Source organism: Aphelocoma coerulescens, chromosome 14, assembly GCF_041296385.1.
Source record: "Aphelocoma coerulescens isolate FSJ_1873_10779 chromosome 14, UR_Acoe_1.0, whole genome shotgun sequence".
NCBI lineage: Eukaryota > Metazoa > Chordata > Aves > Passeriformes > Corvidae > Aphelocoma > Aphelocoma coerulescens.
This window is the reverse complement of record NC_091028.1, coordinates 9397726-9424112: the sequence shown is the minus strand read 5'-3', so window position 1 is coordinate 9424112 and position 26387 is coordinate 9397726. Positions and strand designations below refer to the sequence as shown.

The 26387-nt window shown below is 45.9% G+C and overlaps 1 protein-coding gene across 7 annotated transcripts; it reads right to left on the bottom strand.

The window, feature by feature from the left end:
- Positions 1 to 46: 46 nt before the first annotated feature.
- Positions 47 to 26045, bottom strand: MEIOB (meiosis specific with OB-fold). Of its 7 annotated transcripts, none has more exons than XM_069030363.1 (17): positions 26024 to 26045; positions 16185 to 16439; positions 14247 to 15302; positions 13787 to 13903; positions 13096 to 13140; positions 11865 to 11946; positions 7563 to 7694; positions 6925 to 6997; positions 6355 to 6550; positions 5946 to 6046; positions 4373 to 4425; positions 4193 to 4288; positions 3735 to 3836; positions 3111 to 3264; positions 2593 to 2776; positions 2048 to 2134; positions 47 to 1772 (listed from the first exon to the last, which is right to left on the bottom strand). In XM_069030363.1, the coding sequence occupies exons 5-17, from the start codon at positions 13114 to 13116 to the stop codon at positions 1659 to 1661; spliced, it is 1395 nt and encodes a 464-aa protein (XP_068886464.1). In that variant the 5' UTR covers positions 13117 to 13140; positions 13787 to 13903; positions 14247 to 15302; positions 16185 to 16439; positions 26024 to 26045; the 3' UTR covers positions 47 to 1658. The 7 variants fall into 7 exon arrangements, with proteins under 7 accessions (XP_068886464.1, XP_068886467.1, XP_068886465.1 ...); XM_069030366.1 differs by lacking the exon at positions 11865 to 11946 and adding an exon at positions 8447 to 8504; XM_069030364.1 differs by lacking the exons at positions 16185 to 16439; positions 26024 to 26045 and having other exon boundaries at positions 14247 to 15981.
- Between the last annotated feature and the right edge of the window lie 342 nt (positions 26046 to 26387).

Below are 26387 nucleotides of genomic sequence, written 5' to 3'. Positions count from 1 at the left end.
ACTGATTTTAATATATTTGTAGTGAAACTGTAACTGCAGCAGTTGCTGTTACCCAGTGCAGTGCAGCAGTTGGAGTTTTTAAGTATTTCCAGCTGCTGAAAGCCACACTGGGTAACTTTCCCATTTCCAACTCCAGCTGATCTAACACTCCCCCACCAGTTTGCATGACAGCAAGTTCTCTTTCAATTCAACAGAGCAAGTTGTAAAATATAATTTAAAAAATCCTCCCCATGCAAACATCAAAACTTACCAATTTCAAAGGTTGCGCAGAACTGGCTCATTTCTAACAAAAACAGATGGATTTTTTTTTTTACATAAATGCGAAGCACCAAAGTTAAACACTTCCATTTATCAGAGCCAGATCTTAATAACTGCTAGGAAAAGATTTTAAAAGTGGGGAGTTTTACAGAGAAAATTCCTGTTTCCCAAAGAGAAGCACCTCTGTGAGAGCAGCATGGTGCAGGGTGCTGCGCACCGCACTGTGAGAAGAAAGCAGGACACGGTGCAGAATTTCAATAGACATTAGGGTGAGCAGTTCTGGAAGAGGAAGGATGGAATTAAGTGTCTGTACTGTTTGCATTTCCTCCTGCCTGTCAAACATTCCCATCTCTGGCAACAGCAGCAGGGCATCATTTGCAGTTTGGTCTCCAGCCCTGGGTATTGACAGGGCTGGGATTGAGTTATTGGAAACATTCCCTTCAGAATGGGAATTGTTATGGCTGGAAAATGTTGAATCGTTTATTGCTACAAGAGGGATGCCGTGACCCAACACTGACAGCATTTTTGGGGTCTTTTCACCCATGTGAGTCAGGGATGCAGTCTGGGGTTGCTTGTCAGGATTTCCTGTTTCTGTGGATGTTTTCTCTGTGCTATGTTGCTTTAAGGGGTAGGGAGGGCACCAGGGGGATCCGAGTTCCCCAGGGTGTCCTGGCCTAACAAACCCTTTGCCCAACAGAGGGGATCTTCCTCTGTTTGAAATAAGCTGAGTCCCAACATGCTCAGAAGGTGAGAATGTAACAAATAACACCAGCACGAGGGGAAGCTACGGACAGGAATATATTAAAAATAGGGAAAAAATACATGGAGAAAGTCACAGTGTTCATACCTGGGTTCTTTAAGTCCAGCTTTGGTGAAGGAAGTCCTGCTTACAGTCTCAGCTTGATTGTTTGCTTGTCAGAGGTCACTGCTAATTGATTACTCTGCTCTAATTAGACTTAGTCTACCCAGGGGGAATCACCCCTGCTGTTGCCCAAAGTTCCATGTTTGGCCTCACCAAGGTGCACCACAAACTCAGGCAATGTTTCAAGGGGCAATTCTTTATTTCTTTAACAAAAAAGCAGCAAAGCAGTTAAAACCACAGAAGCTCAGCAGATCTGTCTTGACCTATTTGTTATTTCTGATTTTTTCAAAGATCTCAGCTGAGGGAGGAAATCTTCCAGCCCTCTTGGAAGGGGTTGAATTTGGTAGAATTAACTTTTAAGCTGAGGCCCAAGTACACTTTTAAAAGTGCAATCACCCAAAAATATGAACTCAGAAGCCCACTTAGAGGTGTTGTAACGTGCACTCCTTCTTTACCATCAGAACAGACTTGGCAACATCCAACAACAGCAGAATTCCATCTCTAACAACAGCGTGAAGGAAGTCTTTCCTAGCATTTATTAATATTTCCAATCTCTTCCCAACACGCTCTGACTCGCCTCTACAGGATCTGCCAGTTTGCAGGAAAGAAGATTCACTTTTAATCCAGTTCTCCAGTTGGGTGACAAAGTAACCTGGAAAAATAATTAAGGATCTTTGTTATCACAGCACCTTGATAGAGATTATTTTCAGATGTCAAGAGCATGTTTGACAGATTTATTCACATCATTTCCTGTATGAGTACACATTTATGCCATATACCTGTCACTGCTGAAGTAAAACACTTCCATTTTGTCCTGGAAATTGGGAAAGAGAGCGGGGAGATGGGAGAGTAAGAAGAGTTTGGCCAAAAAGAACAAGTTTAAAAGTGAAAAACAGCCACTGTTTTAAATTAACATTAAATACTAACTTTGAAATAAATCTTGCTTCGTTCCAAGAGGAGTTGCCATTTCAGTGCAGTCTTCTGGTCTTCTTCCAGCATGAGGAATTCATGGACCTGTTAACAGGACACCACAGAACACTTCAGCAGGTAGTTAAAACATCTCCACAACAGAATGATGATAAAAAGAACATCTTACATATTTTTGTACATTTCTAATCTGTATTTTTCTGTTTTAACGTGGTGTTTGGTGTGATATATGTACCAAGACAGTCAAATCAACAAGAATAAATTGCAGGGTGTTTGAGAATCGGAGTTAGGGATTTTCAGCCACGTTCTCAGAAAAGCAGAGTTCTGAATTGGGTGTTCACTCTTACATTGAACACAATTCTTGTTGACAGCTGCTGATTTCCAACTTTTGCCTTGTCAAACAGCTCTGTGTGTGTCCATCCATCCATCCATCCATGCCATTTTTTGTAACTCTTGTACACACACAGAGAACATTTACATGTATTTGTAATTCTCATCAGGCTCCACAGCTCAGCTCAGTAAGAACAGCCTGATTCACTCCTTACTGTGCAGCCCAAGGTTTCCTCAGCTACGCAGTCAGACAGGTAGCAGGAACGCAGGGTGCCTGTGTGATCTGTCACATCCACCAGGATGTCAAAGCTGGCAAAGGTGGACTTGCACTCTGGAGAGACATCACTGCAGAAGGTGCAAGTGTTTGACACTTCATTCACGATGAACCGGCAGATTGAGCTGAAAGAAGGAGAGAATTCATGCAGATATGCAATTTATTCTTCCTAAAACATTTTTCTAGACTCAGATTTCCCAAGACACTTTGTCTTTTAAAAAATTTCTCATCTCCTAAACTCATGAGTCTGTCTGAGACAAAGTGGCCTCTTTCTTCTTCACTCTACAACCACAAAGAGCAAGTCCTTCACAGAGCCTGGAGCAGAAACCCACATGGCATCCTCCAGAGGAGTTTTATTTCTTCTCTGGGACTGCACTAAAATATTGCTCCATCTCATGTGGGTCTAGGGAAGAGGGACAAGCAGTTTTTAGCACAAATTCCAAGCAGGCAGTTGCTCACCATCTGTTGCGCAGAACTTTGGACACGTTCTCATCGATGTCCAGGGTGGAAATGTAGCCGTAAATAATTCCATGGAGAGGGTCCAGTTTCCCATCACTCTGGAGAGCTTTTTCTTTCAGCTGTTCTACTGTATAAACATCCACTACAGTCTCCACTACGAGTTTAAAAGACACGTTAAGTGTGTCTGAGCAAGAAATGATTCAGAAGAGCAACAGCAAAATGGATCTTAAGGCAATAAAAAGGAGATTTAAAGCAGCAGAGAAGCCTCCTCCCCCCCCAAAAAAAAAAGTTAAACAAAAAGGGACTCAGATCAGGAATATATCTCTTATTTAATCTTTGTATCTTCCAAATGGAGTTTTTGACAAAAGGTTTCCCCCTCAATCTTCCATACTTATTCCACACAGAAAGAACACACCAGACAGGCTGCAGCTGGCACAGGCAGCTGAAGATACTTAATTGATAAAATAAGGGACAGCCTGATAACTACAGTCCAAGCTTTAAATATTCAGCCAGACTGTACCTGAGTTTTGTTTCTCTGAACACACAGAGCAAGAATTCTTTCATCTGCACTATGAAATTACATTGTGCAGGTAAATAAAATCAAGTATCTGTGTCCATGCTTACAGTTAATGGTTTCATTTGCCAGCTCCTTCACTGGGTTGGGCAGAGCTCCTGCCTGGGCATTCTCTTTGATGAAGCTGAAGAGAACATTTGCTTCTGCTGTTTCTGAAGATGCATTTTTAAAAGTTATTAGTATATGTTGCATGTAAAAATCACAGCATTTTTATATTTTACAAGTTTTTATTCTGGTAGCACAAACACGTTGGAATTAGCCAAGATTTGCTTTTCTCTTTTTTATTTTAACTGTTAGTCCTGCAGGGAATAAACATATGAAGGAAAATAATAAAATTTAAAAAATAAAATAAAAGTAGAAGCCAAAGGCATTGGTCATCACATAACAGACAAAAAGCAAGGAGCTTTGTGAGAAGCAGGCAGAAGAAATCACAGTTCCAATAGATTAATTAATGCATTTTAGCCCAGAATAATTACTAAAACCAAAGAAATGCTTCAGCAGCTCTTACCTGGGTTGGTTGTAATGATGGTTTTGGATATCACAGTTGCAGTCATGCAGTTCCTAAATTTGTCAAAATTGATTCTCACATCTGATGCAAATATAACTGTGCACAAAAACACCCCCATGTTACTGTAGAATAAATGTCACATTAAGAACTACAGTAAAAACATAAACCAGACTGTTTTACCTGTTTCTTGGGGGATCCAACTCTGTGCCAGCTGGATGGATTCATTATCCCAGCTAAATTAAACAAAAGTGGATGTATCATAACATTTTTCAAACAGCACTCAAACTGTTTAGTACTAAACTACTAAATAATGTAGTTGTAATCAAAATGGCCAAAGGGGATGTGACTCCTTTGTGACACGCCTGGCATTGAAATTCCGTGTGCCTATTTTATCCCATGCCAAACAGGATAAAATAAAGATGGGTTTCAATGCAGGATATACCTGGGGAAATGCTGTATTTCAGCTCTTATCAAAGTAATTTCTAGCTAAAGCAAATCCCAGTTAAAAGAGCTGTTTGTGAGCTGGGCTGTGCTGGGTCAGGCTGATTGCTCAGTTCCCTAGGCCAGATGTTCAGCCACTTCCCAACAATGGGATCTTTGTGACTGGGGATGATGAGACTGGAGTGAGGTCAGACGTATCCCTCAAAAATGGTAATTTCATGGTCTCTTGATAAAATCTCATTCAGTTCCTCCCAAATTTGGCTGGCAAGAACACAGCCAAAGCACGGATTTGTTCTGGTGGGTTTTCTCCGTAATCCTTGGAAAAAGATTTAAGATATTTCCTTTTTATCTAATATTGCTCTGCCACCTCTTCACTGCTGGGCTTTGAAATACCCTGGCAATGCCCAAGTCCCAGCACTGAAAGAGAACTGTTGGAGGAGCTGCTCCAAATTAACCCTGAGCTGGAGGATTTCACCCCAGAGATGGTTGTTTTGGGTTTGTGGGTACAAATTGTGTTAAACATCCCATGATAAACATCCTTGATGACAACACAGTTCCTAGCTCACAGTGCAGGGCAGGCTGTCTACTTCCCTTGAGGGAACAAAGGTCACTGAAGTCATTTTTTAACCACCAAACAGCAATCCCAAGGCAAGGGAATACCCACACACCCTCGCACATGGAAAAGCCACAGGTTTATTGAACAAATGAACTCTGGGCAAAATGCAAGGGTTCCTCTGTAAACAAGGCACTGTTTACAAGCAGGGATGAGGTAGGTGGAGTCGTGTTTGTAAGCAGGCCAGAGTTTGAAAATACAGCCAAAGTCATATCAAAATGTTTCTGCATTATTTTAGATATTTGAAAACTATTTAAAAACTGTTTCAACCTATTTCCACTCCACTTGCAGTTCTGCTTGGCTTTAAACATGGATCATGCTCTTCTGTTTCCTGCCCTCCTGTTTGTGGAAGAAACACAACAGCTTTTGCAGCTGCTTTTAAATGCCATTTCCTGAATTAGCTCAAATGTCCTCATTTTTAAAAAGGAATTATTTGGAACTAAGCTTCATTTTGCCATCCATGAGCCAGCAGGCTGTCAGCAAGCCATAAAACTATACAAGATATATAAGGCCACTCTAATGAATCTCTTTTTTAAATTCTTTTCAGTGTACATTGCTGCCTCATCTCAGTTGCCTCCTAAATAACAATATATTTAAATTAAAAGACAGGCTTATAGTTAATTATTGTGTGTTATAGCTGATTTCTTTACCTGTGCTTGAATGAATTTGAGTCTTTTAGAGAATTAAAGAATATTTTACCATACTATTGGGAAAGACCTCTCTGTTTCATCGTACAGCTTTACTTCACACCTCTGTCCTTTTCTTTTGTCTGAAGTCATAAAATACTTTGGCTCCCCAACCTTTAAGAAGAAAGAGAAGTAGTCACTTGTCCTCTACTCAGTGTTTAGGAGAATAAAACTCATAACCTAGAAAATAGAAAGGTTGGAAAAAAAGGGGAGAAACTGTCTAGACTACTAAAAAGGGGATCATTTAATTTTTCCCTTCATTTTCTTGCTAAAAATCTCATCAAAAGATGTGTGTGGATATTGTCACTCAGCTGCCAACCGGAGTAAACTGAGCCCTGGCCACTGTGAGGCCCAAAATCCATATTGACACATATTTACACTGAAGTTACTCATGGCAGAGCAGAGAAATTCTCCTCACTTACTGACATTACAGCTGCCAGCACGTTGAGGACTCTCCCATGGAGGCTTTGTCCATTTGCCACGATGTCCCCCAGGGAATAATAATCCTGAGGGTCCTTGACAGGCAGGTGCAGCAGAGACAGGAGTCTGGTGTCTGCGTCGTAGCAAGAAGATGTTTTGACCACGGAGTGATTTTCACTGAGCAATAATTTGTAGCAACTAGAACAGAACCAATCACATGGATCAGCACTGCACTCACTGATGTATCAACAGTGTGAAATATTAATTCATAGGAAAAACCTCATTCCATTTTAGTTTTTCCTAAAGGTACAAAAAAATTCTAGTAGGTTTTACTCAAAGAAGGAGATTTACTCTGTTTAGTAACAAAGAACATTATTGCTTTATGACCATCTATTTATGAAATGTATTCTCCTTTGAGATTTGACCAGACATTGCTGAGCACAAGAGGGAAGGTACAGCTACACAAGAAGAAAACACCAAATATTTCTACCAATATCATGTTGCTGGAAATTAGAGCAAGTCTTAACTTTAATCTTTCTAGAAAGAACTACCATGCTATGCTTTAAATTTACCTAGGAGTTACAGGGTTGAATTTTTCTTCTCTTTCTGCTTCCTTTGACTGAATTAAAGGATTTTCAATTGTAACTGAAATAAAACATTGAGAAGTAATGTTAGAAATTGATTATAGATACAATTACAGATATTCTTGTGTGTATGCTCTGCATGCTCACAAGTTTTACCCAAACAACCACGGGCAGCAAAATCTTTCTATTAACTTAAAAAGATAAAAGCACATCCTGTAAATAAATACAGGATTTTTGTTGTGGTTTTATGAGCAATCATAGTCATGGCTATAACTGAGGGAAGACAAACACCAAATGGCTTTACAGCTTATTTTTCATCATTTATAATCACATAATCATTTATAAGACCCCAATATAATGTAAGATTTTACACTGATTAACTGCAGGCCAGTTCTGAGCTGCTGCACTCAGTGTGTTTCTGCCTGGTCTTTTTGTTGACATATTTACTGGGCTAGAGTTTAAATCCTTGGAATCTTGCTCCTTTCCTCTTTATACTCAACAGAACCAAACAATTTGTTTCCAATTAGGCTGTTTGCTGAGTCCTCAGAGCAAAACATAGCAAAGCCACCAGCACACCACTGACTTACATGCAAACAGAAACGTGGTAGGAATAAAGTCCAACTTACCACAGTCACCAACTCTGAAGCTTTCTGAGAGGGATCTGATGTATTCTTCTCTGCCCCAAGACTGGACATTTATGAAATAAGTTGGGGAATCACGAATGGTAAAACTGAAGGTGTATCTTTCAGTCCCAATGTCTGCAAAAATAAAGAGCACTGTAGCAATTCCTCAGCACAGCTTGATATCTAACTAGAATATCTGTACAAAAACTACTATTTTGAGGTTTTCCTGGATTTTGGCATGAATTTTCTCCCACTAGAGGCCAGCAGGTGGTGCAGGAACACGGTGGTGTTTGGGAATGGGCTGCAATTCCTCCTATACTCGTACTTCTCCACCTCGCCTTTAACTTCAGGCTTCTCCCGGAGCTGGAATGGCTCTCCAGGACTGGAGGTGCTTCCTGACAGTGTCTGTACCAACCCTGACTGTAGATTTGTTATTTCAATATACAATTAATGCTGTATTAACAACATATAATTCCCATTTTTTCCCAGATGAAGCTGTTGCTACTCAGGCCAGAAATTACTTGTGTCACTTCTCAAGACATGTCCTCAACATTCCTGTTTTAAGAGAGAACGAATATGAAGGCACCAGATCCATTCCAGCAGTATTTATGGAAGACTGGGTTCATATTGGTTCCATCTTCAGAGCATGAAGCCCTTCCATGACAGAGTTTTTCCAATTTCTAATTTATATGGTTTAGCCAAACCAATGCTGCTCTTTCATCTTGGTTCTCAAACACACACAATTTTTTTTTTTTTTTTTGGTGCATTTTTATTTTATCCATTTTACACTGAGAAATCTGTTTATCATTTAAATATTGATTTTGGTCATCTCTGCCAAATTACACTGTTGAAGGAAATCAAGTAAAAAGAGTTTAAAGAGACTGTACTTTTTCGGTCTGGAAAGCTTCTGACATCTGTTTTCCCAATAACCACCCCGATTACATTCTGAAAAATAAAAAGATTGTAGAGTACAAGTATTAAACCCAGATGTAGATGATGAATTGGATTTCATGGAATTATACTCTGATGATGATAATAAACATATTTCTGACTGGTAATCATTTTAATCTATTTATTCCACAGTACCGTATGAACTAAAGAGTAAAACATAAACACACAAGTTTACTTTAGGAAAAAATTGTGACTAATAAAAATATTAAAATAAATACATCTGTTTCTGTTTGTGAAGAAAATGGGAGGACAAAAGTTCACCCCAAACCTTCACAATTTTGGCTGTTCTACAGCAATCTCTCCTCAGGTAGGCAGCAATGTTGTTGTTTCATGCTCTCTGCACAGGTCTCAGATCTCCTCAAATGCTCCATGAAAAGTCTGGGCAGGATTTATTTCACAGTTAAACGTCCAAGGTTTTCCTGGCTGTCAGCACCATGAGCCACACGTGTGCACCCACAGGAGGTTATCCTGGCCTCATCCAAGCAACCTGAATTTCTACAGGTGCCTCTCTCTTGCTGTCTTTCAACTGACTCCAAGGGAGCTGAGGCAAGGAACTTTTCTCTTAATTCAAACCAAAATCAATCTTATTCTGCTTTGCTAAACCTGTATTTATTATGGAAAAACGTCCTGTTCTCAATTGTCAAACACAACTACTGGGAGCAAACACACGTGTAGATATAATATCATATCATATATCATATCATAGCTGTGTGGTGGGTTGTTATTGTTTTTCAGGTGGTCCTAAAAAGTGTGAGAGAAGAGTTTTGAAGTGTTAGTTTGGTATTTAAGAGGTAAGCAAGGAAAGTTAGAGTGGGACAAGGACTGCAAGGAGACTGACAGTGCAATACTGCCAGGATCTTTCAAAACATGAAGCATTCCACATCACTTCCATTTCATAGAATCCTGGAATGGTTTAGGTTGGAAGAGGCCTTAAAGCCCATCCAGTCCCACCCCCTGCCATGGGCAGGGACACCTTCCACTGTCCCAGGTTGCTCCAGCCTGGCCTTGGGCACTTCCAGGGATGTGGCAGCCACAGCTCCCCCACACATCCCCTTCTCTCAGTACTACTGACTGTATCGTTCCAGCAGAATTCCAGAGCCAGCTAGGAAGGGCAGGGTTACAATTCAGTAACCCACCCAGGACTAATTTTGTACCTATTCACGAAGCAGCATGACCTGCCTGAGCTCACTGCAACAACATTGACACGTGCTCAAAAATCAGCTCTCCCGTTCCCAGTTTCCTTGGAATCACTAGAGGGAGCACGGGAACTGCCTTAGGCTGCAGGGATGGAAATACTCAGTTAAGAGGGCACTTGTGTACAGCAGTGTAATATCCCCCTTCCAGACTAACCGAATACTTTATGTCCACTGCATGTAGTGATTCTGATTAGGATTTTGTTTTTCTGTTTTGGGTTTTGTTTCTTAATTTCAAAAAAAATCTATTAAATCAGAGTGCAACATTCCCTGTATCTCAGCACCAGTCAAAAGAACTGACATTTAGGATGAGTGCCCACAGAAATTAGGCTGATGTAAATATCCAGTTTCCCAAAGAAATCTGCCCCGGCCCTGCTGAAAATGTGTTCACCTCTGTGTCTCCAACACCAAGCCTGCATGGGGAGCTGGCAGAAGGAAGGGATCTGGCTAGAAACTATTTTGGACTAAGGAAGGGAGAAAAACTTCCAGAGATCATTTCCTTGATCAGCTCATTGTGCAACTGCCCAAGCACTCATTTCCCCAAAAGAGGAGGGGAACACAGCCCCCCCCCATGCTGCCTGTTTTGGCAGAGCACTGCTTAAGGCTGCTCAACCAACTCATGAACACACTGCAAGTGTTTACACTTGAATCTCTTTCACTTTTTAAAATAAACAGCAAACGAATAAACCGTGACATTTTCATACTTCAAATTGTGTGTTCAGCTGTTTTAACGTCCTAACACAACACACACTGATCATTCCATCATGAATTACTATTTTATAAAAACACTTTCATTACCATGTGTTGTTAACTGCAATACTCAAGATTAGCTTTATTTGTAAAATAAAAGCTTTTAACTGGGTTGGTGGATCATTATTTAGGAGGAACTGTTAATGACAGGTTAAATTAGTGTTGCTAAAGATCAGTTTGGATCAATATGGCTGTGAGGGGACAGAAAAGTTATCTTAGATCATCCCTTTTCTGTGATTCCTCTTACAATTTTTTAAAGTAAGTGAGAAAAGAAAATTGTGCCATCCCAAATAAAAAGCTGTGGGAATGGGAAAACGCTGTGTTTTCACTCTTTTCAGGAACATCACAACTTCCCTGGGGCAGGGGAGGGGGGATTCTGCCTCTCTGCTCAGGTGAGACCTCACCTGCAGAGATGCCTCCAGCCCTGGGGTCCCAGCACAGGAAGGACATGGAACTGTTGGGGTGAGTCCAGAGGAGGCACCAAAATTATTGGAATGGCTGAAAGAATTGGGATTGCTCATCCTGGAAAAGAGAAGCTTCAGAGTGACCTAATTGTGGCCTTCCAGTACCTGAAGGAACTGACAAGAAACATGCAGAGGGACTCAAGGGTTGGAGTGACAGGACGAGGGAGAATGGCTTCACACAAAGAGAGCAGGGTTAGATGGGATATTGGGAAGGAATTTTTGGCTGTGAGGGTGGGGAGGGACTGGCACAGGGTGCCCAGAGAAGCTGTGGCTGCCCCTGGATCCTTGGAAGCGTCCAAGGTCAGGCTGACGGGGCTTGGAGCACCCTGGGACAGTGGAAGGTGTTCCTGCCCATGGCAGGGGGTGGCACTGGATGGACTTTAAGCTCCCTTCCAACCTAAACCATTCTGTGATTCTACAAAAACTTGCTTTTTTATCCCAAAGAAACAGAAACAACCTTGCCATGGAACTGTGAGATTTTTACCCAGTTCAAACACCCTTCAGCAAGAGCTGAGTGTGAATAACCAGGGCTGTGTCATTGGCTCAGAGGCACTGAGCACTCCAGGATCAGGCCCTGCGTTCATAGCGTGCCGTGAGAGACTGTTGAGGTCACAGATGTATTGTGGCTGCATAATGCTGACTCTGTAATGTCTTTAATAATGTCTTCACTAATTCAGCATCCATTTAAAGTGCTACAAAGAAGCCTCTGATACATTGAATTGTCCGGTCAATATCTGTGGTTGTGGTACCCACAGGCTGTGGACAACAACAGCATCAATTTTCATTTTGCTGCTTTGCACACAAAGAAGGGAAGGTCCTTTCTACCCAACAATTGCACTAATGCTATTAGTACCTAAATACACATCAATTACATAATTTTGCAGTAATATAAGACAGTCAGATACAATTTCATCTGGGAACAAAAGGACCATGGCTGTGAGACTTACAGGACGAGCAAGGTTTGGATGCAGATCTGAAAGTGCAACAAAGTCCCGTGCTGAACGAGAATGAGCCATTCTTTATCTGAAACTTGAGGAAACTGACTTAGATTTTGTAAAAATCCAAACAAATCACTTAAGACCATTCACAGCGAGAATAACAAGTTAGTTTTTAACATAAATGTTTTGACCTAATAGCATCTGTTTTCAATAAGAGGCATTTCAAGCCATCTGAAGTAGACAATTCTTTATTGTTTGGATTTGGTGATGGAAGTTATGAATTTTACGGTGACGGCTCTACCTAAGCTTCTCAAATAAAGGCCTGTAATTTTTATTTATTATTCATCATTAAATGACTCCATTAGCACCAGGCTCTGAAAAATATTTACCCTCCTTCTCTCTGGGAAGTCCAACTGAATTTAATGAGGCAGTTCATATATAAAGGGCAATTTATAGGCGACGAAAGAAAAGTGTTGGGTTGCAAAGCACCTTTAATTGAGGTTTTGGACTTAATATTAAACTACTTTAAAATGTGAGTTTATTCCTTCTTCGAAATAGAAAAGTTCTGAATTTATTAAAGTAAAATTAGTGATAACCAGTTATTTTCAGGCTGCCAACGTGGCATTTACTGCCCAGCCCTGAGAGCACCCAGGTCCTCTCTACAGATGCCAAAGTGGGGCCATGGGTGCTTTGTTAGACCCTCTGAATGCCTCTTCTTATTTCATGGGTACCTCAGAGACATTTAGATACTTAACAAAAAGTTGTCAGATTCTATTTTTTGTTGTAAAAGGAACCATTGCATTGTCCAAATCTTAATAACCTTTAATAGGAGAGAACTGCTGACATTTTTCAGAGGATGCCTGTTCAATCTTTATAACAAAATCCTGAATGGCTTTCACAGTCTTTATACCTGGAACCTCATGTGAGAATTGTTAACCATTTCATCAGGCATTAGGATAAAAATCTGTTGAACTAGAGAACAAATAAGCCTACATTTTAAAGAAAAATAAGCAGTTATCTGAGAACCAAGGGATTTCTCTAAAAGAGCATTTCAGTCTCACAGAGAGACACCCCAGGTTTGCCTTACAGAAACTACTGAACAATGGAGTCTCAAACCTGTTCCCATCCCATTAGATGGAAGAAATTATGTTTCCCTCTGTAGGAAGGTCACCTCAGCATCCCTCCAAGGCAGAGTAATAGTCTCACCTCAGAAGAAGTTAAATATTGTTAACTGCTGTACCTCACACCAGCTGGGTTGCATCAAAGGAACCAGCACCAGGCACACCTGTATTGGAGGAAGATTAAAATGGTGATTTAGTATTTTAAATGCTCTGGGTTCTGATAGCTGGAGCAGAGCTGCTCTACTCAGGGACCCCTCAGCTCCCTCAGGAACCCCTCAACCTCCTCAGGTGCTCCTCAACAACCCTTCAGCCTTCCTCACACACCTGCCATTCCCCTCAGGTGCCCCCTCACGTACCCTTCAACCTCCTCCTGGACTCTTCAGCCCCTCAGGTGCCCCTCCAGCCCCTCACAGACCCTCCAGACGTGAAGGAGACAAAATGGCGCCGGCGCAATGGCGGGAAAAGGGCTTCCCGCCTGCTCCTCCCTCAGGGCCAGCGCGGGCTGAGGGGAGACATTCTCCCATCCCAACACATTCAGTGCGGTCTCCAGCAGGCCTGGAGTCCCTGGGCTTGAAGAGGTAACAACAGGGTTAGATGGGATATTGGGAAGGAATTTTTGGCTGTGAGGGTGGCGAGGCCCTGGCACAGGGTGCCCAGAGAAGCTGTGGCTGCCCCTGGATCCCTGGAAGTGTCCAAGGCCAGGTTGGACAGGGCTTGGAGCAGCCTGGGACAGTGGAAGGTGTTGGGGTGGGACTGGATGGGCTTTAAGGTCCCTCCCAAGCCAAACCACCCTGGGATTCCATGACTTACCAGATCAGGAATTTGAAGTCGGATTCATTCTACAAGTACAAATGCACAACACACCAGCGAGACAAATTTCAGAAATCTCTGGAGAAACCATTCCCTACTTCCTTGTTTTATGGTTAGCTATATGGGAAAAAAAGTTGCAGCCTGTATTTTATAAATTAATCAAAATTTCTGGTTTAAGATATTATTTGTATTGATTTGCACCCAATACTCCTATATTTTCAGGCTCTGCAGAAGGCTGGCTTGAGCCATTTTCTCCATTTATATTGGAAATAAAATTATATTTTATAAAATCAATACCCTTCACTTCTGCATCATAAAAAACTTTACTCCTGGTGAGTAATTTTATAACCCCAAGGTCGTGGCTATTGGAAGTTTTTAGCGTAGCCTGACAAATTCTGTGTTGACTCTGTATTACAGGATCTTTCATTTCTTCAATTAAACAGCTGAAAATGGATCCCACCTGTGCTCTTGTATTTATTGTGTCACAAAAGTCCATGATAATTATCCCGTGCTGATGACAAACAGGATGCCAGGGAACCGACAGCCTGGGTGGGGGCAGTTTTTTTAGGTCACCTTTTATACAGTATGGTCCATGGATCTAACTTTATTTCATAGGTTTGAATCTCCACTTAACAGAATATGGCATTTTTTTCTGTCAGTTCTGTTGTTTTCATTATCTCAAGCTAATGAACAAGCAGAATATAACGAGGCTGATGATGAGATCGTAATCAAATGGGAAGGAGAACTTGGACACTGGCTGGGAGATGCTGGCAAAGGTACAAGTCTCATTCTTACAGCGGTGACTGCAATGCAAAACAGGAAAAAAAAATCCCTGAAATGAGACCTGTGGGGTGTCCACTGCTGCTGAAGGTGACAAATCAGGGTCACAGCTCAGGGTCTTGGAGGAGTTGAGCTGGCACTGTATCTCAGCAAGGTTTTGGTGGGACACAAGCACCTGCTGCAGTGGAGCCTTGCAGAAGCCACCAGGATCTTGTGCTGCTGCCCAGCATGGGCAGGTCACCGCTTCCAGTGGGTTTTGTCCAGGTGGAGCTGCTTTTCTCCCACAGGCACAAAGGGCAGGTGAAACCTGACGCTACCGTGTCCCCTCCAGGCCTTTATTCCATTTCAAAGCCACCAGAACAAGGGTGCTGTTGTGCCTCTCCTCGGCTCCCCCTTAGTAATCACCGGGTGGGTTTGCTTTGTGGTCTGCTTCCACTTCTATTTTCAATGTACATTTGGGGGGAAAAAAAGCTGCTTTTTACTTTCCCAGGATAGCTCCTGCTGGGAAGACGTTATCAGGGCCATCGTGACAGGATGCACAAAGGCAGGGGACAAAGTGGGACCGGGATTCTTTCCCTCTGAGATGTCTGATTAGATGCTGAATTTCTGACTTGCAGGCACTGAGCCAAGGACACATTTGATGGACGTGCCTGTCTCAAGTGACACTGAGAATTCTGCCACTCATACAGCACATGGCACCTCAGGGGACAGTCGGGGACTTGGACTCCTGTGGTTGCTGCAAACAAATAACACCTTTTTTGGTGCTTATAACAAACAAATGTCTAACCTGCCTTTATCCCACTGATTTACAATGCCAGCTGATTCTCCCAGTTAGGAATTTTTAATACAAACACTGGAGAGCATCTGCAAAAACAAGTGTTGCTCAACTTGTATCCAGCTTTACTCAAGCTTTCCTCCTCGGCTGACCTCAAAGTGGTCTCAAAAAGAAATCAGCATCATTATCTCCCATTGACAACTGGGAAAACAGGGACGAGAGAAAGGCCAGAAGCAGTTTCCTAAGGTCCATGTGCCACACAGAACCTGCTGCCCACTCCAGCCCAGTCCCCATGGGAGAGCAGCAGTGTTAATTCAGTGTTTTTCTGATCTAGTGCTTGATCCCTGAAAGCTCCAAGTGATTTTAACTCTCCAGCACTTCAGCGGCACTTAGCACTCTGCCGATTCAACCTGTGATTGGCAGAGCCTTCCCATACACTGCTGCAAATAGCCCGGTCCCTGCTAATTAGGCCTTCATGAATAGATTTATTTAAATTACACTCATTGGCATGGTCAAGGAGTGCAAATGCCATTTCATAATTCACTTTAGCGGTTTGTGACCATCAGTACACTTTGCATTCAGGGGAAGAAAGTCCAGCACTAGCAGAGACATTTCAGAAATCATTTCCAAAACCAGAGCAATATAAAAATATTTGCTCTGTACATTTTCTGCTGCCCGCAGCATTTACTGAGAGGGCTCATTGAATATTTATACATCCTTAGGACCCAAAGAACTGGTAAAATGGAGAGGGCAGACGTGTAATTTTATGTAATTGGCTTGATTGAATGCATTAAAGCAGCAAATTATTAAAGGTACTCAGTGTTCAGTGGTTTTGGCTGATACCTGAACTGGTGGAGCCTTGGGAGCGCTGATGGAGTAGCAATGGACATCTTCAGCAGCAACAATGCAGGTGCTGATGCAGCCAACAGGTGCTCAGTGTGTTCAGGGAATTTAATCTAAATTTCTCCCCATCACCCCAGCAAGTCTTTGTTCAGCTCTCATTCCACCCTGGTTCTCCCCCATCCTGGTTGCCAGCACTGGAACCATCCCAGTGTTGTTTCAGTGGGATTTCCTCGCTCCGAGCAGCACCACGACCACCTGCAGCATGGAAAAACAACAATCCAGAGCTTTGTTGTAAAGTTAACATGACCCATGTCTGGTTCCCACCTAATCTGGGCTAATTCTGCCTTCTCTGGGCCAGGGCAGATGCCAAGACCTGAGGCTGGTGCATGCACGTGGCAGCAGCACGAGCCTGCAGGGAGCTCAGACCACAACACGGGTGTGAGCAAACAGGACCATGTGCCAAGGGCTCTGCTGGGGATGCCAACAGCTCTCTCTGCACAAGAAAAGCTCCATTGCTGGCAAAGACCAAAAAAAGGGCTTTTTTTAAGGTGTAAATCTCTGTGGGCCATGTAGCTGCTCTTCCCACAGGCAGGGAGGGAATGGCATCCGCAGGGCTGGAGCCTGGCATGGCATTGCTCCTCTCCCTCCAAGGCAATGTCTGGGTGCCTGTTCATCAGCAGGCTCAATTCCTCGTGATTCCATCACTAATGAATCCCTTCTGCAGCAGTGGTGGAGCAGGAACGTCACGCGACAGACACAGCACAACCCGGAGAGGGACACGAGCCATCGGCACCAACCCCTCCACCAAAATCAGCTCCCCTCAGGTGCCAGGGCAGAGTTACAGCACAACAGAAACACCACAGCTGAAATCTAAGCTCTTCTGGATCATCACTAAGTAGTTATTTTATTTTCAGTGAATAATTAGCAAAGAAACTTATCCCAGAACTAACCATTCTCTATAATTTTTGTACCAAAAAGGCAGAATAAGATGCCCATATAGGAATTCACTGCTTGAAAACAGTGACACAAGGCTTTTTTCTTCAATTTTCTAACTGTTTTGAAGCTCAGGCTTTGACCAAGATTTAAAGCTCTCAGTCTGCTGTTTAACTTGCCTAAGACTACAGAAATTCAAACTGCTTCTTTTTAGAGCCTTCAGGCTATAGAGAATAACTTTTCCTGCACATATTTCCAAAATAATGTGAGCTCAGTGAAATGACTTGGATTTTCATCACTTTCTCCAAGACCAGAATTTCCTCCTCCCTCTCTGAGCAAACAAGTGATGAATATTTTCCAGCAAAACATCATGAATTAAAACATACAACAATTAAAAATAGTTTTAGTGACAGCTCCCTGACACAGAAGAAGAATGCATTGAGGGGGGAAGAAAAGAAGATATTTAGCATTGTTGGCTGCTATTCAGACACTTCCAGCCATTCAAATCCATGAAACCAAATCCAGATTATATCTGGATTTCAGTTTGAGACACATGATACTGAGCAGTATCGATTAGGGGACATGGGATGAGCATCTCCCAGTGACAATACTGGGAAAAACCCTTCCAACCTCCAGTTTCCAACCAAGTCTAAAGCTTGATCCCTGTATGTGCAGTTCATAAGAAGGAAAACTTGGGGTATAATTCCCAAAGACATATGGGGGTGGCTGTAAAAGAAAACTGGGATCATAGAGTAATTTGAATTTTTCCCTCACCACAGAATTCAGTGAAGGGAGCACCAGAGAAATCCAAAAGACCCATCCAAGCTAAACTTTCCAGCACAAGTCCACCTTTGATCTCCTGGCTGAGCATTTGGCCCTGGCCTGGCAGTGGCAAGGCTCCCACAGCCTCCGAGAGCCAGGACTGCATCCAGCCCTTCCGAGGGAATCGTGTGTCAACATTTCCACAGCCCTCCTGGCTGCCTGTCAGGCAGCTCGTTAGAAAACTCCTGCAGACCCACACTGACATTTGGAGGGTTTATCCATTAGAAAAACAAAACCTCCCCTCAAAGCCTGTTCAAAGTGCAAAGGTACGAGACTTGATCAAAACGGGACTGGATCACAAAATTCTCCCTTAAGAAAATGAACACTAGAGGTCAATCTAACAACTTGTCCCGGAAATATATATCCCTGGAATAAAATATTACAGACTTCTGCATGCTGTACAGCTCTAACTACCTCCAGACCCACTGGCTTGGCCCCGTGCTTCAGATCTAACAAGGGTTTCTTCTGTTCTTTTGGGTTTGCTCTTGTCTTGCTCTCCATTAGTGTTTCCTTTCTGGAGCTCTCCTGTATGGTCGCTGTCTCGAGTCATGGCACTCCCTGATGCACTTAACTCCCTGTTTATGAAAGCAAAGGGAGGATTGGCACTTGTGTAAGGAGGCTGGAGGCCAAATGTGTCCCTGATGGAGCTCTGTGCAGCTCGAGTTTGATTGAGGATCAGGGCAGGAGCAGAGGAGCAGCTGTCACCTTGCAGGTGAAAACTCCTCCAGCTCAGGATCTCATGGATAAATATGGAATGCTTCGGGTTGGAGGGAATCTTAAAGCTCATCCAGTCCCACCCCTGCCGTGGAGAGGAACACCTTCCACTATCCCAGGCTGCTCCAAGCCCTGTCCATCTGTCCTTGGACACTTCCAGGGATGGGCAGCCACAAATGCATGGTTTCAAAGAGGAAACAGGGAACAGGGCTGGGATGCAAGGGATGGGTTTGGGACTTCCAGACCTCAAGTCTGATTCCCTTCCAGTGCATCTCCCATCTAACAGCAGTGGAATGACTTCATTCCTGCACCTCATGCTTCCTCATCTCTTGCACTCAGATTCTGAAGCACCTTGAGACTGCAAACTCCCACAGACTATTTATGCTTAAAGTCAGTTTTGGTTGGGCTTTTTTTTACTTTATTGTTCTGAAATGCCCAGTATTCCAATTCCATTGAGTTTCTTCCTCCTCCTTCCCTGCTCTTATCACCAGAAATAAGACACAGACCTGCCAGCCTGTTTCAGCCTCCCTATTGCCACCTTCCTCAGCAAATCCCAAATTCCATCCACAAACGTCTTGCCTCAGCACAGGAGGCTGCCTCCACTGGGAAAGCCAAGGGTGATCCAAGGCACAAAAGTCAGGTCAGACAAAAGCTCAGACCCAGCAGAGAGCGTGTTTAAGCACAAGATTTCTGCCGGGGAGTCACTCGTGTGCTGCCCTCTGAGCTCATGTGCGAGTGCTCTGCTGAAGTGGGGCCAAATCTCGGCTCTTTCTGCCTGCAGCCGGATACTGTAGCACCGAGTAACGCCGAGGAGTAACATTTATTCACACACAGGGGCTCTGTGCTGCGGGGCTGCCAAGCCCTGGCCCCGGCTGAGCTTTTCGTGAGCGAGCAGCCAGAGCAGAGCTCCATATGGCAGTGCCGGCTCCTCACTCAGCAGCTCTCCTGCTGCCAGCTCCTCACTGCAAACGGCCCAGAGCAGCAGAAATGTTCCAGCTCCACCTTCGTGTTACAATTACCTTTCAAAACCTGCCAGATGAATTCCTTAAAATTCTTCCAGGGAGTTTCTTGCTGCCTGGATGACCCCGGCGGTTCTGGCTGCGGCCAGCGATGCTCCCCCAGGGCAGCACCCAAGTCATTCCCAGGTAGAAGTTTCTCCCAGGGTATGTCCAAAGGGTGTCCAACCTTAGTGCCCAGCTCTTCAGAGCCCAGGCACATCCAGAAGGTGCCACAGAGGTGATGGAAATGCCTCATTTTCAAGCAACCTGGCCCTAACACAGAGCTGAAGCTTGTGTAGGGATGCATCTCTAAGCCTTTCCCAGATAATGCAGGCACAGGAGAGATCCAGGAGAGGTGTGAGCATGGTTGGGACAGCTGTGTGCCACTGGTTCTCTTCAAGGCATAAAAACTGGGCAGAGCAGAACAGGAAACCTCCATTTTTGAGGTACTTGATACCTCATCTTGGCAGTTTTTTGTCTACTAAAATGCACAAGATGCAATCCCTTGACCACAAGAGCTTCCCTTTCCAGTACCACCATTCATCCCCATCCACCTGGGAGGTGGTTCCCCCAAAGGCTGACTGCCCAGCGGCTCTTCCCAAGGACCAACAGCAGCAGCCCTCAGTGCCATCCCCTGATGGCTCTGGGCATATGGCACAGCCAGCAGTGACACCAGAGGGGTGAAAGCCACAGCAGAACCTCAAGTGATGTGGTCTTAACCCAGGTAGGACCAGACTCAATCCCAGGTTAGCAGGGAGACCACTTTTGGTTTATGGATCCATTCAGCCTTAGCCCCACCATGGCACGTGCAGTTCCTGCCAAATCAGTATCTGCGTCTTCTCAGTAAATAATTGTGTTGGAGGAACGTTAATGGGGCACAGTGCTCATGGTGTCAAGGCTTTTTTTTTTTGTCAACGAAGCAAAATCATTCATTTTCCACCCCCTTCCCCTCCGGCAGCCTTCCCAAATGCACAAAATGGGCTCCAGACCCACCTCCTACAAGGAAATGAGAACCAGCCCCAGAGGATCACCCAGCAAGAAGCCTCTGTTCGGAGATCTGACGCCTCTTCAAAGCCAGGGGAGCAAATGTGCTCCTACCTCCGCTGATTTATGAGGAACGGCTGCGTCACCGATGCGGGGGAAACGCTTAAACGCTACCAGAGGGAAGGGAACGGAGCCCTGGCTGCCTGCTCTGAATAACCCCGCTCTTCAGGAGAGTTTGTTTTCATCTATTTAGATCTATATTGCATTTTAAAGGAAAACAATCAACCTGGAGACCGCAGCACATGCTGCTGGATGCTTCCCTCACTAGGAAAACAAACACCGGGGTGGCACCGCTGATGGCAGGCGGGATGTGCCAAGGAGGGCTCTTGAATGGCACGTGGCACCAGCCAGCCTGGGACCGTGTCCCCACACATGAGGGGATGTGGGGAAAGCAGGTGGCTTCCCCGTGCTGGTGGGAAACAGCCAATATCCCCTCAGCTGGAGGCAGGAGCAAAGCCAGAGGCAGCGGCACCCCAGGAAAGGCAGGAGCAAGGTTTAAGTGAGGGGCACAGCCCAGGGGTGTTTTTTCCTTCGTTTCTGTGTTGAAAAATTCTGGGTGTAAATCGTTCTATGTGTTTGATTTTAATTTCTGCTGCTGCCCCACTGTTATTTATGCTCTTGAAATATAACAGCAGGCACACGTAGAGTGTGGTGTTCATGAAATACAGCCCGCTGCCCAGAGTGTTTATCGACCAGTGCAGTAAATAATTCCAACAAGCACCACTCATCCAAGAGAGCAGAGACATGGATGAAGGCTGCCCATCTGCCAGGGCCCTTCCAGGGCTGCCAGCGCTGCACAGGGCAGCCAGATCTGCTCCAGAAATGCTCTTTTCCATCTCAAATGAAGCCAAGAAAGCCAAGTGCAGCTCCCAAGTGGGTCCTGGTGGCAGCTGTGCCCTGGGCTGGCAGGATGGCCAGTGCTGCAGGGACATCCCTGGGGACATTGGATGCAGCCCTGTGCCCACCATGGGATTCTCCTAGTTAATGCCAGGAGTTTAGCAGAAAGCAACTGCTCCACTGCATCCAAGCTGGAGCAGAGCCACCCAAGGGACACAGCCACACCAGGAGCTGGATCCTCACAGCACTGTCAGCACTCCAGGACAGCCAGGAGGTCACTGCTTGAAATAAAAGCTCTCTGCAAGGACCTGATTTGGTTTGATGGTTGAGGAGAAGGCAGCAGTAACAGCCCTGTACATACTGTCACTCAATTAGCATAGGTAATGTCTGTGGAATTTATTCAACATCTGAATTCTTGCTTTTTTTCCAGGGAAAAGGCCAGAGGGGACTCTACATGATGCTTCCATACAGAGCTGCGCCTCTCAGCTGTCCCAAGGATTTCCCTGGATGCTTTTCCAGTCCTGCAGCACAGAGAGCCCCGGAGAGCCCAGCACAAGGCTGAATAGATTTAGTGCTGCTACACTGGGACACCTTTATCTTCCCTCTGAGGTGAACCCACATCGTCCTCAAGGACAGGAGCTCAACAAGCAGGGGAGGAATATCTGAACCAGCTCTTGACCTGATCTCAATCACACAGCTGTGCTGAACCAAACAGGGCTGATTTGTGCCAGCAAGAAGCCAGTGGCCTGGCTCAAATCCATTCCCAGCTCCCTCTGCCACCAGCAATGCTGGAGCTGCCTGCCCACCCCGGGCAGACCTCATCCCACATCACCAGCTCTCCCAGCAGCCCAGTGCAGAGCCACGAAGGGACATCAACACTCCGCTTCCATCCTGGCACACTCACACCAGACATTGCACCACTGACATCAGCAGCATGAAGACCTGCAGGGTAAAATAAAGCCCCTCAGAAGGGGCTGTGCTGCAGCAGAGCCTACCCGGGTGTCCCAGGCCTGCCTGTCCCTGCAGGGCACCAGTGCCTGGGTTCAGGGGAGACCTCAGCACCACACAGTACCTGCAGAACTGACTGGAACTCACAGCCAACTCCTCTGGGCTTCGATGCCAAAAGATCACTGCCCAGAGGGGATAACCTTGCATCAAAGTCATGTGTCAGCCACAAAGCCAGGCTGGGAGAATGTCCCTGATCAGGGATCCCCACAGATGCTGCAGTAACACACGCAGTGATGCTGCAAGCTCTGGCCCTGCTGGTCCCAGTTCATCTCGGGGCAGCATTTCCGAGCAGGGTGGTGCCCAGCACAGTACAAAGGGTGCTTTCAGCACTTTTACCCGTGGGCAATCATGATATCCCGATGGCCTCTCACCAGGGAACAGCTCCTTCAGTTTAGCTGGAGTCTGAGACTCCCTGGAAGCCCGGAATCCTCAGATCCAGGCAGCATAAGGTGCCAGAGGCTCTGCCTCCAGCCAAGTCCCTCACTTTGCAGCACTGCCTGCACACACCAGGGCCTTTTGCCTTCCCAGGCTCCTCCCAAATACCCCCTTGCTCCACAGGGAGACAGCAGCAATCACCCACTGGCCCCATTTCCAGCCCGGCACCTGCTCCTTCCCACCACCAAGGAGCCTCTCCCAGCCCCAAAGCGCTGCAACACCTTCCACTCCCTGCAAAACATCCCAGCTCAACCCCAGGGCTGGAAGCACAAGTCACCCCCACACACCTGGAATCAGCAGGATGGGGGGACCAGCACTGCAGCACTCCCCAGCACCCCAAACCCCGCAGATACTGAGCACAGCCACTCCACCTTGGCTCACTCCCCACGCAGGAGCTGGTTGCCAAGTCCAGACTTGGATCTAGCAACAGACTTTTGTGCTTTGGCTCATGGATCCTGCAAACAAGAGCTTTAATCATTGCTTGCTTTTATGCACCGAGAGCCAAAATTGTCTTGTTAAGTACAGTAAGTGATCAGTACTCGCAGCACAGAACATTTCAATGGCTGCTTGTGTGGGTAATTATTACAGGCTTGCCTCTCTTCCCCTCTTGAGAAAAATTACGGAATGTGGAAATTATTGCGAAGCCTCTCCGGACTCTGAATGTTTTCCGCCGGTTACTCCAGCCTGTGCCTGGATTTTGCTGCCTGGTTGTGCCCCATGCTGAGGGATGCCCATCCCTGGGCAGGCTGCACCAGGACCCCAAGGACCTTCCATAGGCAGCTTTTCAGCTGGGCTTTACTCAGACAGCATAATCCCAATATCTGTCCTAAAGGTAACAGGAAGCTCAGCCTTGGCTACCCCTCCCTGAGCACAGCACACATCAGCCAAGCCTAGAAAACATTGATTTAATTTGTTTTTCCCCCATTTTCCCCATGCATCCCTAAATGGAAGCATGGATCCATGCTTGGGACCCCAGTTGTGCCATGGCCCCAGGCAAGAGCCTTTCCCTCCCAGCCCTCTCTAATATTACACTATTAAAGTTGCCTTTTGGCTTTTATTAGGATTTTTTCCAGAGATAAAAGCAGGCTGTGGGAGCAGAGGCAGCCCCAGCATTACCCTTGTCCTTGGAGCTGTCAGAGTGAGGAACCTCAAGCTGGGAATGCTGTGGCAAGGCCAGGACACAGAAAGGAGGAGGAGGATGGTGATGGTACTCAGCTGTGCATCCCTCCACCCCAACTTGGATGAAGGGACCAGGAGAGCAAACTGCAGGGATGCTCCCTGCTCCAGGGGTCAGGGGATGCTTTTCTGGAAAAGGGGCAGCAAAACACTCTCAGCACGCTTGGAGTTGGCTTTGCATCACCTTCACCTCTGCAAATGCAGCTGAAGGCTGAAACCTTGGCAGGAGGTTTCAGGCACCAATAAATCTCCTGGTGAAACAGGGACAAGACCCCATAGCCCCCATCCCACTCTCACAGCCCATGGGCAACTCTGTTCTTGCCTCCAGGAGGATTTTGTACAGGGCACTTCTAGAACGAGATGGAGGAAGGAAAAGCTCTGGGAGGATTTGGGTGAGCAGATAAAGCTAAAAGAGGTGGGACAAGTCCCCAAGAAGTTTCAGCAGTAACACCTCAGGGCAGGTTTATGTGCACAGCAGACTCTGTCCCCAGCTGGCAGGAGGGAAATGCTGTCACTCCAAAGCTCATTTCTGCAAGCTTATTCCAGCAGGAGAAACAGGACAGAGCCATCAGCTCCAGAGGATGTCTGGGTGCCCCGTGGCACCCCCATCACCCCATTCCAGGATCCCACAGGAGCTCCTGCACTTCAGGTGTAGCTTTGCCCTCAGACCTCCCCACAGCCCAGGGCTGGTTCCTGTCACTAATACCCACCCCAGGGCTGGATCAGGCATTCCCAATGCAGTGTCTGGGTGCTGGGTGACGCACGCTGTCCCCTCCAGCCCCTGGCACACATCCCCTTCCAACTGCTCCAGGGGCTGCAAGGGCTGCATTTAGGACATTCGGGTGTTGCAACCAGCACAGAAAAATGAGCTTCTTCCCTGGGAAGGTGGAGGGCTCCTTCTCCTCTCCACCAGGGCATGGACCCGTTCTTCTCTGCTCCATTTTTCCAAAGGGGTGAGGGACCAGGACCCATCACACACGCCCAGGGCTGACAGGAAGGGAGTCATTCCTGAGGAGCATTGCTTCTAAACCACTCCAATATGGCAAGGCAATGTTAACCAGCTGGGAAAGCTCTTTAAAGACCCTTAATTAAAGGCTGGCTGTTGCACAGGCCCCTTTCCCATCCCCACCAGGAGTGTTTCCCAGTTTCCCGGCCTCTCTCCCGCTGCCCTCCATCCCTCACACTTTCCTTCCCGCTGGCATCTGCCAGCAGCATGCTGTGGCTGCCAGGGGGGGGTCTTCAGCAATCAGCCATCAGATGGAAGTTTGAACTCAGAGTAAAAGGAGAAAAAAAGGGGAAAATTCCCTCCCTGTTGATTTCCAGGCGTGGCTGCCAGCATGAATGGCAGTGCTGGGGCAGAGCTGGCTGTGGGAGCACCGGCTTAGTGATCTATACCACCAACCCTAGCCACAAAAAGTGGGAAAAATGGGGCTGGATCAGCCCTTACAGCTCCATTCTCTCCTCTAATACCAGCTGTGGCATCACCACGAGCCAGCCCCAAAGGCTCTGGCCATCCCCCTCCTCCTGCTTGCTCCATATGTCCTCATTCCCTGGGGAAGGAGCGGTGGTGGCAGTGCCCCATCCCATGTGCCCCCTCTACCCCACACTAATGAGAGATACACAGTTAGGGCCTGGGGCTCATCCCCTGCCAGGGGAATCCTGCCAGAAAGGCATCCATTTATGCTTTCGAGTGATATAAATTAATCAAGTGAGGCAACGTGTTGCTGTTTCCAATCAGAGCATAAATTTGGCATTTGCACACGACGGCTGCACAGAGCCACACTGCTCCATCCCCAAGCTCCACCCTGGCCCTGCAGCCCCCAAAAACAGCAGGAAGGATGCCCAGCACTGCTGGCAGCAGCCCTCACTTACCAGCCAGTGCCAGCTTCTCTTCCCTGAGCTGGGACAGCCTCTGCACCCTTCAGAGCTTTTATAGCCCACAGGTGCCTGGCAGCATGAGCCTCACCTGGGGACTGTGGTGTGGGACAGGTGTGGCCACACATATGGCAGCAGGGAATGGGAATGGGGACAGATGGGCCTTTTCAGGGATGAGCATGACTTTCCCTGTTACAGGTTATAAACATTCGAGATGAAATGTGGACCTAAAAATCAGCCCTGCTGCTCTCCTCATCTCCAAACCCATGCAAAAGCAGGGAAGTTTAAACCTCTTGCTTCTGGAGCTTTTTATTTTTCCCTTCCCTATTTTTGTTCTTTCCCTTCTGTCCTCCTAAATCTG

Bases quoted from the DNA above. Each gene is read 5' to 3' on its own strand.
- MEIOB (XM_069030362.1), bottom strand. From the start codon at position 11,933: ATGGCTCATTCTCGTTCAGCACGGGACTTTGTTGCACTTTCAGATCTG. The intron at 6,998-7,562 runs GTAAGTTGGACT...GTTTTATTTCAG, and splicing joins CTTCAGAGTTGGTGACTGTG to TTACAATTGAAAATCCTTTA. The intron at 4,426-5,945 runs GTAAAATATTCT...TGTTTAATTTAG, and splicing joins AGGTCTTTCCCAATAGTATG to CTGGGATAATGAATCCATCC.